General features: G+C 42.4%; 1 protein-coding gene and 1 long non-coding RNA gene across 3 annotated transcripts; one reads left to right on the top strand and one right to left on the bottom strand.

Moving 5' to 3' along the window:
* Positions 1-7416: 7416 nt before the first annotated feature.
* LOC125489575 lies at positions 7417-9548 on the bottom strand. The gene is made up of 2 exons (XM_048625717.1): positions 9155-9548; positions 7417-8852 (listed from the first exon to the last, which is right to left on the bottom strand). The coding sequence occupies exons 1-2, from the start codon at positions 9546-9548 to the stop codon at positions 7912-7914; spliced, it is 1335 nt and encodes a 444-aa protein (XP_048481674.1). The 3' UTR covers positions 7417-7911.
* A 1009-nt stretch (positions 9549-10557) lies between these two features.
* LOC125489648 lies at positions 10558-12012 on the top strand. Of its 2 annotated transcripts, XR_007267125.1 has the most exons (3): positions 10558-11091; positions 11272-11392; positions 11848-12012. It is a non-coding gene; the product is annotated as an uncharacterized LOC125489648 (long non-coding RNA). The 2 variants fall into 2 exon arrangements; XR_007267124.1 differs by lacking the exon at positions 10558-11091 and having other exon boundaries at positions 11098-11392.
* The last annotated feature ends 435 nt before the right edge of the window (positions 12013-12447 follow it).

Here is a 12447-nt window from a genome sequence, read left to right as displayed (position 1 = left end):
ATCTAGATTTAGCACATCTAGATATGTGAACCTACCAATCCGCAGTGGACCAGCATGGTGGGAAATGGTCCAAGCTTAGGAAGGTAGTTTAGACCTTGGGGATATGCGCAAAGGTTCCACTCGAGAGAGCCAGGTGCAGGTACTTGCACCCCCACAGAGAATAGAATAGAACCTTAGCGTTTGTGGACTATCAGAAGGCCTTTGATTCGATCGAGACGTGGGTGGTGCTCAACGCATTACAACGGTGTCACATTGACTACGGGTATATCGAAGTGTTGAAGTGATTGTATAGAAACGCCACCATATCAGTTTGAGTACAGGACCAGACTACGGAAGCAATTCCATTGCAGAAAGGTGTGAGACAAGGAGATGTTATAAGTATCTCCGAAGCTCTTCACTAATGCGATGGTGAGAGATGTCTTCAAGCTCCAAGACTGGGAAGAACTCGGCAATCAACGGCGAATACATCTCTCACCTTCGGTTTGCCGACGATATCGTGGTTTTGGCAGAATCGTTGGAAGACCTCAGCAAAATGCTGACCTCAATCGGGTTTCCCAACAGGGTAGGCCTCAAGATGAATATGGACAAGTTGAAAGTCATGGCCAATTCTCAGGTAGCGCCCACCTCAATATCTATAGGGAACTCGATTCTTGAAGTGGTGGAAAATTACGTCTACCTTGGACAAACAGTCCAACTAGGAAGATCCAACTTCGAGAAAGAGGTCACTCGGCGAATCCAACTTGGCTGGGCAGCGTTTGGGAAGTTACGAAGCGTCTTCACGTCCGAAATTCCCCAGTGCCTCAAGACGAAAGTCTTCGAACAGTGCGTGTTGCTAGTGATGACCTACGGTGCCGAGACGTGGTCTCTAACTTTAGGCCTCTTGAATAGGCTCGGAGTCACCCAGCGAGATATGGAAAGGGCTATGCTCGGCGTGTCTCTACGTGATCGAATCAGAAATGAAGAGATCCGTAAAAGAACCAAAATAACCGACATAGCTTATCGAGTCAGTAAGCTGAAATATCAGTGGGCCGGACACATTGCTCGAAGGACTGATGGTCGGTGGAGCAGAAGAGTCCTCGAGTGGAGACCACGTACTGGCAAGCGCACTGTTGGGCGGCCCCCCGCGATATGAACGGTCGATATAGTCAAGTCCGCGGGGAAGCACTGGATGCGGGCCGCCTCCGATCGGACAAGGTGGAAATCATTGAGGGAGGCCTATGTTCAGCAGTGCACGTCCTATGGCTGAGATGATGATGATTATATTATTTTCATACACCAATGTACCAAATGTACCAAAAACCTAGCTTTGCGTTCATTTATGGAAGGTCAACGTCATTTAGGGAACTTCGTTGTCATTTTGGGAACACTCCCATCATTTTCGGGAACATCACAAAAACGGCAAATAAGTCACTATTATGTAATGCTATAATTAAATCTTGCATATACAGCAATAAATTACCTTGGAACCTTTGTATTTATATTATTAATATATAACGTAGTGCAAAAATGTATACAATAAATTGAAATTATGGAAAGAAATTTGCACAAATTGGAAATTTATGGAGAGTAATTTGAAAAATAAGTGTTTTCATTATGAAAAAAAACAAAATAATAATATTTTCTGATTTAGGAAAAGGTTAATTACAATTTCTTGAAGGGGATTCTTAAACGTGTTCGTTATATTATTATTTAAAAAATAATTAAAAGTGTTCCCGAAATGACACTTGACCCTGTCATTATTCTTATTAACAGGTATAATTTCTAAAATATATAATTTTGTGCGTGCCTCATCACAGGATAGGTTCATGACAAATGCCACAACAGACTCCACTTGTTAGTTTTCTTCAAAATAAAACTAAATTTCTCAGATATTTGAAAACCTAAAATGCTCACCTCTCTGATTTTGACCCATATATGTTATTTTACAGCCTATAAATTTTCACATTGAACCATTATATGATGAAGATCAAACTGTCAGTACCTTATTCCAACCTATACGAGATAAATCGGGCATACCCTTTAGCTATTAACGACGGCCGATAGCACAGAAATCTCAATAACTTACCCTAAAGTTCATTCATATCGCCGTCCCGCTCACTCTATGTCCTATCTCTTCTGCCTAAAGCAAGGCCTGCTTTGATTTATGAGGCGATCCAACGTTGATATATGATTACCAGCTGATCATTTTTTTATGTATATTATATTCATATTCATTTATTCAGTTTAATACATCGTCATAAATATCATTATTATTAATAATAATATAATGAAGTACATTACTTAAATTAGGCATGTCACAAATCATATAAAAATAATGTCATATAAAGCATATAAATAAAGTAAACAAGAATACAATGTCAATTAAAAAATAATAATAATATTAAAAAAAAAAATGTCAGAACATATGCGTAGCATAATATTTATTAACATTTATCATTAAGATAATCGTCTACTGAGTAGTATGTTTTCTTGCTCAAATATTTTTTTAGCTTACAATTAAAACTAAAGTAGCTTTGCGACTCCCTTATGTCATCCGGGATTTTATTGTAAATTTTAGGACCCATTATATGCACGGTTTTCTCGGTTTTAGCAAGGCGGGCTGTGTTTAGGGTCAGGTCATTCTTCCGCCTATTCTGTAGCCTCGCAGTGGTGGAGAGGGGGGTGAAGTCGGCTCGTTTCTGGCGCACGTACTTGGCCACCTCCAGCACGTACAGGCAGGGCGCGGTGAGCACGCCCAGCTGCAGGAACAGCGCGCGCGCCGGCTCGTCCGGGGCCGCCCGCATCATGCGCCTCACCATCCTCTTCTGCAGGAGAAAAGGCCGTTCTCGATCAGCGGCCAGCCCCCACAGCTCTATACCATATGTTAAGGCACTCTGGAAGTAACCATAGTATGCCTTAAGTAGGTTTTCTCTCGAGAGTGTGGGGACGAGCCGTGAGATAGCGTAGAAGGCGCCATTGAGTTTTGCACAGACACTATCAATATGATAGTGCCATTGCAGCCCAGTGTCGAAATGGAACCCCACGAACTTGGCGCAGGTGTCGTACGGCACCGCAGTGTCCTGGACGATGACCGCAGGCAAATCAGCAGCGGACCGATGCAACGAGAAGGACAGGAGATTAGTTTTGTCGATGTTGACCTGCATGCCGTTTATTGTGAACCAATTAATCAGCGCCTCCATTGTGTACACAACATTAGCTGCGAGAGATTGGTCGGTTTCACCAGCGACTATGGCGCAGATATCATCGGCGTACATAATAAACTCCGCCTTCTCAGTCACATGAGGGAGGTCGTTCATCATCACCAGGAAGAGGACGTTACCAACATTCGAGCCTTGTGGCACTGAGCGGTCTCCTATTTCACCTGGAGACGACTGCTCACCCCCCACAACTGTGATCTGCCTGCGCCCTGACAGGAACGATGACACTAGATCATACGATGATCCGCGAACCCCATAGTGCTCGAGCTTGGCGGTAATGAGCCGGTGGTCGACGAGGTCGAAGGCGTGGGACAGGTCCAGGAAGAGGGCGGCGACGCGCCTGCGCCCCTCCAGGTGCGAGGTGACGGCTCGCAGCAGCTGCCGCGCGGCGCCGCGCGTGCTGCGGCCCGGCTGGTAGGCGTGCTGCTGCGCGGAGAGCACCCCGCACCCGCCCAGGAACGACAGCAGTCGGCTGCACAGACCCATCTCGAACACCTTGGACGGGGCAGGCACGACAGATATGGGTCGGTATTTTTTGCAATCTGCCTTACTTCCCTTACCTTTGTACACCGGGGCGACTTTTACCACTTTCAAGTCATTCGGGTAATGGCCATCTGAGACGCATTCATTAATTAGGTGGCACAATCGTTCTATGAGGTCCACCGGCAGTAGGTGCAGTAGGTCAGTAGGCATGCCACTTATGTCCTTAGTTTTCTTCCTCTTGATGTTGTGAATTATTTTTAATACTTCTACAACACCAAAAGGTTGGAAAACCATGGAGTTACTGGTAGCAGGGATACTGGTACGGATAAACTGCATAGCCGCGGTGACGTCAGGCCGCAGCGAAGTGTCGCGCACCACCGACAGGTAGTAGGCGTGGAGGTGCTCCGCCAGCTCGCGCTCGGAGCCGCGCGGCCCGCACACGGCGGCGCGCAGCACGCTCAGCGCGGAGTCTCCGCCGTGCCTACACTTGTTGGTTTCGGTTTGAATGACCCGCCATAACGCCTGTGAGGTATTGTCGCTAGTGGAAATAACCTCATTCATGAAGTCTCTCCGAGCTTTTCTAATGGAACCTACGTGTTTGGCCTGGTGCAATTTATAAAACCGGTTTAGTTCCTGATTAAGTGGGTCTTTTTCCAAATGCATAGAAATTAGAGCGAGAAATTCTTTAGATGCCGTTGTTTCAGTCGTTATCCATTTTTTTTGCTGCGACTGTAGATTGCATTTTTTTAATGGGCAAGTTGAATGGAACAATTAGTGATTAAACGAACTTACCTTAAGTGACGTTCTATCATAATTATACGAAGGCTTTGTCCGAAGAGATTAGAATACTTGTAGTAGCACGTACTGTCTCGCCATTCATACACTATAGTTAAAATATGTAGGGTAACCCGAAAAAAACAAGACACTTGACAGGCACCTTGTGCCAGCAGGCCACCCTACCCACGCGAATAGTCATTTAGTTCAAAGCTAGTGAGAGAAACTCTAATATTCCACGTCTGGGCTATGCTTACAGGGGTGGGAGGGAGCTAATCTCTTCGGACAAAGCCTTCGTATAATTATGATAGAACGTCACTTAAGGTAAGTTCGTTTAATCACTAATTATACTACTGCTTTGTCCTCGAGATTAGAATACTTGTAGATTTTGAGAGTGTAAGTGGAATATTAGTATTATCAGGTAAGTATAAAATGAAATTTCTGTAGTATCAAATGAAATTTACATTTATTCAGGAATCATCAAATAACTAATGATCACAGAAAAGGACTCTCAGATCCTTTTTTATGCTATTATCAAAACATTAATCATATACATATACAGAACTTAGGGCATAATAATAATCGCTTAAACAAAACATTATTATTTCTTAGATTAATAAGGTAAGTACAATTTACTGTGCAGTATCACTAGAATTTATAAGTGATAGTGCGAATTGATTACTGCTATTGGTAAATATATTTCGCTGATAAAATCTAGCAAAAACTTGAGAGTTACCGCTCCATCCAGCAGTGCTTCGGATGGTGTTGATGTTCACGCCGTGCCTGTGCGCGCTGAACGTGGCCGCGTGCCTGGCGGAGTGCGCCGTGAACATTGAGGTATCAATCCCGCTTTCGCCTAATATATCCTTGACCCACCGCCCCAGTGTTTGGGCTGTCACTGGCCTGTAGGGTTTCTTAATGCTTATAAAAAGTGTGTCTATGTCACCTCTTAAAGCCTGGGTCATATCTAAGTACCTTTTTAATGCTAATGCTGGGCAGATTGTTGGGCGGTCTACGAAAAAAGGTAGAATAAGGTTCGGTTGTGACGCACCGAGGCGGTAAGACTTGATTAGATCAGGTATCTTAATGCTTATGTGATCAGGGTTATTGAAATCTATGTTTAATATCTTAATTTTTGAAATTGTCTGCATCCTGTGTGCTGTGACTAAGGCTAGTAAAGTAACCGTCTTTTTTGTAACACTGGCCAAGCTGGTTAGATCATTAGGATAATTAATTGATAAATAGTCTAGAACAATCGAAGGGTCCCAAGTACTATCATACTTTGGCATAGGTGGCCTCAGTCTATAAAACCCTTTAAACAATCGCTGGACCCTGTCATCTGAGCTTATTTTTGAACCAAGAATAAGGGACAGGGCTGACCTAATACAATTGACTGTTCCGTATTGGGTTCCTTCGTTGAATACCTTAGTGATCAAGTAAATTACGTTCGGGATTGATGCTTCATAAAAATCAATTTGATTGTCGTTACAAAATTGACTCCAGCGTTTAAAGGCGACTTCATATTGCTTTTAGTGAATTATCCGCTAGCGAGGCGCATATGATATCCAGCGCAGCCGGCGGCACACGTCTTCTTAAGAACGCTTCCCGGATAACCTCTCTGCCATAAGCGTGAGCCTGGGTTGGATTGTGCTGTTGGTTGGAGAAAACAAAGTTACGTCAGACGGTTCTAAAATAATAGGGTCACAGCACAGTAGACTCTGGAAGAGTGGGAACCAAGGTTGAGTAGGCCACAGAGGAGCCACTACGATGCCCTCAGCACCCTCGGTGATAATTTTTTTTAGCGTTTTTAGCAGAACAGCAACTGGCGGAAATGCGTAAAAAAAATATTTTTTCCATTCTATGGTAAAAGCATTAATTGCAAACGCTCCCGGATCCCTATTCCAAGATATGTAACGTGGACATTTATTATTTATTCGAGAGGCGAATAAGTCAATCTCAGGCATGCCTAGAAGGTTGGTAACACGAGTGTAGGCTGCCTCACTCAGTTCCCATTCGGTGTCAGGGTGTTGCTTCCTTGACTCCGCGTCCGCTACATCATTATCCTGAGAGCTAATGTAAGATGCAAATATAAATAAATTTCGAGCCTCACAAAACTGCCATATATTTTTAGAAATTTTATTAAGGTGGGGGAATCGGACACCTCCCATGCGATTCACATATGATATGGCAGTTGTGTTATCTATCCTTAATAGAATCTGACAATTGCGAAGGTTTTTAACAAAGATCTGAAGACCAAAGTGAGCAGCCCTTAGTTCGAGAGAGTTAATGTGCTGCTGGCTCTCTTCTTCAGACCACCGACCATTGGCGGTCTCCTCACCACATGCCACCCCCCACCCTGTTTTGCTGGCGTCAGAAAATATTTCAATTTTATAAATATCATCCCTTATAGGGTTAGTGGCATTGTCGATGAATTTAAGCCACCAATCGAAATCATTTTGTAACTCAGGTGGTAAGCTTAGGTACGAGTTATAGTCGTCCGAGTTTAACAATGCAAGATATTTACACCGTTCAAATAATTTGGTGTAAAGCCAGCCATATTGGACGGCAGGGCAAGCAGATGTGAGAAGACCAACCAATCGTGCGAAGCTTCGGATTGTACAACGTTTGATTTTCTTAAATTGTAATAGCTCCTGTTTAATTAGTTTGCGTTTCTTATCAGTTAATCTTATGTGAAATTTTTCTGAATCAATTATAAAGCCAAGATATTTACAGGACTTCTGTGGTATCATACAGCTTTTTTCTTCGTTTATGATAAAACCTAGACACTCTAATATCTGTTTTGTTTGAGAAAGGTTATTAAGACAGCTGTCATAGTTGCTGCCAACGCAGCAGATATCATCGATGTAAATAGTAGATAAATAGTTAAGGGATCTGAGCAAAGACATGACTGGTTTGAGCAGTTTTGTAAAAACGAAGGGTGATGTACTTAACCCGAAGGGTAGTACATTAAACTCGTATGTTCGTTGTTGCCACTGAAAGCGCAAATAGATTCTGTGTAATTTGGAGACCCGTACTAAAAAATATGCGTCTTTTAAATCTAGCGACGCCATGAATGAATCCCGCGTAATTAATTTTAGTGTTGTTCTTAGGTCTTCTAACTTAAAGTGTTGTGTTGACACATATTTATTTAGTGATTTTAGGTTTAGTATAAATCTTTTACTGCCATTTTGTTTTTCGGTCAGAAAAAAACTAGAAAGATATTGGCCTTCTACCGGTACGCATTCGGATATTGCCCCTTTTGCTAATAAGTCATTAATGGCCTTATTATATTCAATAATATCAGACGGCGAACAAAATGGGCTTCCCGGTTTGTGCGACTGAATAGGAGGTTCCGTAAACGGTATTTGGTACCCCCGAACCCAGGATAGAATTACAGGGTCATTGGTTATAATTTTCCACTGATTATAAAACGAGCGAAGTCTTCCACATACCGTATCTACTGGCGCCGCTGTGGAGCGCGGTACTGTGAGCGCTGCTGCGGTGGCAGCGGCGGCGGCGGCGGCGGTGCCCGCGATGTCTGCGCGGGGGGCGGGGGGCGGCGCCGAGGGGGCGCGTGCGCCGGCTGGCGCGGCGCTCCCTGCTGCCAGCGGCCCACTGCCGCACCCGCGTTGTACGGGAGTGGGGGCTTCGAGTTTAAAGGACGTGGAAACTTTGACCTCGAAGCAGAAGAATTATTCTTTGCCGAACTTATTTTTATTTCAGATCCCGACTTGGTGATCGCCTTGGCAGAAATAAGGGTTTGTGCGAGTTTTTCGCCAAATAGATATCTGTCGATGTCAGTTTCGTATATGTGATCCTTAATTTCTTTCTTAATACCGGAACATATGAAACTACGTCTATTCATTGACTCGGTATGCTGTAGATCACACACAAGGCGCCCAGCTTCGATAAGTAATTTTACCACCGACGTATCTTTATTACTCTGAGCAAATATTTTTGTAAGAGCCTCCCCTATGCATGATATTGCGGCGCTGATACGACCTTGCTTATTTTCAATGGCCTTGTCTTTCTTGATAGGATTGTCTAACAAGGCTGCCTTGATTTCTGCATTCAAAAGCGGTGCATCTATTTTTTGGCAATTTTCTGGAACTAGATGTCTGTCGAGAAGCTCCTTACGCTCCTCCTTTGTCAGCCCCGTTGTGGCCACAAACTCCCATCGTAGTGCGAGGTCCCTCTGAATTTTTGGGCCATATTTTATGTCTTTACACGGTGCTTGGCCGAGCAGCTCGAGCATCTCGTCGTCCAGAACGACCACGTCGTCCTCTCCCTCCAGCGGCGGCGGCGGCGGCGGCTGCCCGGCGGGCGCGGCACTCGGCGCGGCACTGGCCGGTCGGTCTATGCGGGATGGGCCTGCCACTGGGACATCTTTTGGAGCGCCTGTAAAGCCAGAGATGTTCATTATGAACCATCCACAATGCTTTTTGAATGTAGGTAACATCCACATAGAATGTACACAACATAATTATAAAACCTGTTAAAACAGGTCCGGTCATGACACGGTAGGACATATACTTAGACAGCAGCAATGGGATATTCACACAGAACTATCCACAAAGGCGTCTTTAGGTAGGTAACATCCACACAGGATGTACACAAGCACAGCAGCGTATAGCGGCACGATTTTCGTTGATTACGAAAAGATTTTTGTATTATTTTTTGTCTGAGGGTATGTTACTTACCCTCTGTGTTTGTCGTCTCGAGCTCATCCTGTGGGCCGCTGCTGGGACACTCGACCGGTGATCCGGGGTCGTACTCCCACTCGTCCCCGGGCTCGGGCGACTCGCTCCTGCGCGGCGGCGGCGGCGGCGGCGGCGGCGGCGGCGAGGGGCGCTGCGACCCCAGCCGGGGGCGCGGCGGCGGGGACCGCGGTGGCGCGGCCCGTGGCGGTGATGAACGCGGAGGTGAGGGCCGCGGTGGGCCCCCCTCACTGCTGCTGGAAGAACCTACCCTGGTACGACGGCGGTGGCGTGAACGGGAATTTCTTTTCCGTTTTCTTAGTGATTTTTCCAATTTTCGCACTTTTTCCCGTAGATATTCACTGTCATCGTCGTCCTTACGCTTACGCTTCGGCATTTTGCACTCTTTTTAAGGTTTAATCGGTATGAACACTTAGTAAAATATTTTTTCACGATCAAAGTGTGGTTGAACGGCGGAGCACTAGAACGCGAATGACTATTCGCGTGGGTAGGGTGGCCAGCACAAGGTGCCTGTCAAGTGTCTTGTTTTTTTCGGGTTACCCTACATATTTTAACTATAGTGTATGAATGGCGAGACAGTACGTGCTACTACAAGTATTCTAATCTCGAGGACAAAGCAGTAGTATAATTGAATTAGTGCTTTGAAGAAAATCTGAAATCTCATGGCACTATCTGGAGGCAACTGGTAAATATGCTCCCAATCTGCGATGGTAGCAGAATGGCAGAATTCCACCAACTTGCTACGTGTTGTCAGTCGTTGTATAGTATGCTCCCGGGTATTATCTTTGTTAGATTTAAATAATAAATTGATATCAACCGCTCGGTGGTCTGATAAATTTGTTTCTAAAGGCTGAACACTAACAAAGTCGGTGTCTATGTCCGAGTAAACGTGGTCAAGTGACGTTTTACTGTCGCCCTGTACCCGTGTAACAAAATTAACGAATGAACGTAAATTAAAAGAATCGCATAAGTTCATCAGGGTGCGTCGTTGTAAAGAATATTTGAGCAAGTCAACATTCATGTCCCCAGTTAATAATATTTGAGCATTTTCGTCTAAAATAGAGTGTAAAGCTAATTCTAATATAAATATCTAATATAAATGTCAAAGACTCCCTCTGTACAAGACCTATAAGCGCAAATTATGATTAGATTAAATTCAATAATTTGAATTGCAGATATCTCAATGTGCATTTCTTTAGAATAATTACAAATGTCAGCTCGATTTATGACAGTGAGATTGTTATTTAAAACATATATACAAGAACCTCCGTGCTCTCGCGTAGGGCGACAATACGAGGATGTTAGCCTATAGTACGTACTATGTACGTAATATGTACCTATTCTTGGTATTACGATGTACTTAGAATAAATTAGTCAATCAATGGTATCGATTCTGAAGGGCACACTTCCTAATTTTAAAATGAGCTAAAATTTCTAAATTTAACTGACAGCGCTAATTTTTGCTATTCTGAAGGCAACGATTTTAACGGCCAACTAAATTTAATAGGCTGATTTGACGTCTTTAAAATGAGTGTTCCCATACTTAGGACAAATACCAAATGATGGCAGCGAAATATAGATATCATGGAAATATAGTCGTTATTTTATTTTTTTAATCTTAATTTACTTTAAATACATAAAAACATGTTAAAAATATATTTAAAAATATACTAAATGCATTTACAGCCTATTATTATCGTGAAAAGCATAACTATTAGTGTTTCCAATGTGACTCATTATAGGTAATTTAGAAATAAATTACTGGCAACCCCAAAAAAATACATTGACTTTTTCATTGTTTTCTTTCTCCGATTGCCGGGAAAAAATTCGATGGTGATAAATACGATACGAAAGATCTCAAATTATCCGTGATAGCTACTTGCTTACAAAGGTTTTCATTACACAAGTTTTCCTATAAGGTAAGCCATAAACATAGTGAAATGTTTAAGTACATGTAACTTGACGGATTCGTCTTTGGAATTCGTGTTGATTGTTACGAAGATTTTGTGCAAATCCATTATATAAAATGAGAAATTCGCACCTTATTCATATTCTGCTTATTCGTGTATATTTGCTTACGAAATATTTTATAATTTCAGATGCAAACATAACCTTAAAACATCAGCCAGCAAGTTATATGAAACACAACACCTGCATCAATAAGTATGAAAGGACCCAGTCGCATTCCCGTTCAGACTATCTAAGTTACCTAAACAGAAGGTTAGTATTTATACTTACTATGTAATAGAGTGAAAAAAAAAGAAAAACCCATGTAAGTACTTACTTACAAAATTTACAAAATTAAATGATTGAGTGTTAAAGATACTTAAGTACTTCAATCTCTCTTAGCGGTGAAACGATTCATCATCAGCCCATAATCATCCACTGCTGGACATAGGCCTCTCCCAAGGAGTGCCACAACACTCTGTCCTCGGCCTTCCTCATCCAGCCAATGCCGGCTACCCGCCTAAGGTCGTCGGTCCAGTGGGCAGGAGACGATTAGCCAGTCTCATTAATTGTCTACCGCTGATTGCATCAAATTCTATCTTGGTACCAACCTACCTATACATACAGTTTGTTTTATGCAGTGCGCTATGTGATGTAGTGAAAAATATTATAAATTATTCAATTTAGTTAATGTTATTCATATACTTATCATATTATTATTGTTACAGAACTAAATTGAAACCCAGGAAGGATTATAAAATCTTGTCTTCTCGAAGCGACCTCTTCCAAGACTCGTCAGTGCATATAATAAACAAGATTATTATATTTCATACAAAAGAACTTTGATAGATACATGTGACTATGTTATAAAATGAAATAAAGCTTCTCTAAATTGTGTTACTTTCATTTTCTAGTGGTAATAAAACTTAGTTGGCAGTGAATAAACTTAGTTAGTAAAGCTAACAAACCCCCTCTATTAATTATTTCAAAGATTGACTTTTGGTTACTTTAACAATGCAAAAAGTTTTATTGCTGCCAACATCATAACCATTAGTTTGTTTGGATAGAGGGGAGATGACCTGATCAGTATAGGTTCCTATTACTTTACTCTTTAGTTCCTATGTTATGATAATCATTATACTTAGGTGAGAATACTCAAATTGAGCCAAGTACATCTACCTGCTTTATTATTAGCTAGTTAGAAAGATATGTACTGATCATAATCATTACAATTATTAAGAATTAGCCCTACTGTTCATCTTATCATAGGCAACAGGATTTTGATAAGAAGTTTTGTAGTAGGTAGGTAAGTAAGTAGGTACTTTTCT

This window comes from Plutella xylostella, chromosome 15, assembly GCF_932276165.1.
Source record: "Plutella xylostella chromosome 15, ilPluXylo3.1, whole genome shotgun sequence".
NCBI lineage: Eukaryota > Metazoa > Arthropoda > Insecta > Lepidoptera > Plutellidae > Plutella > Plutella xylostella.
The sequence above is the reverse complement of the archived record's forward strand: the minus strand, read 5'-3'. Positions and strand labels throughout refer to the sequence as shown.

Coding starts and splice junctions, on each gene's coding strand:
- LOC125489575 (XM_048625717.1), bottom strand. CDS start 9,548: ATGCCGAAGCGTAAGCGTAAGGACGACGATGACAGTGAATATCTACGG. Junction 8,853..9,154: donor CGAGACGACAAACACAGAGG/GTAAGTAACATA, acceptor CTGGCTTTACAG/GCGCTCCAAAAGATGTCCCA.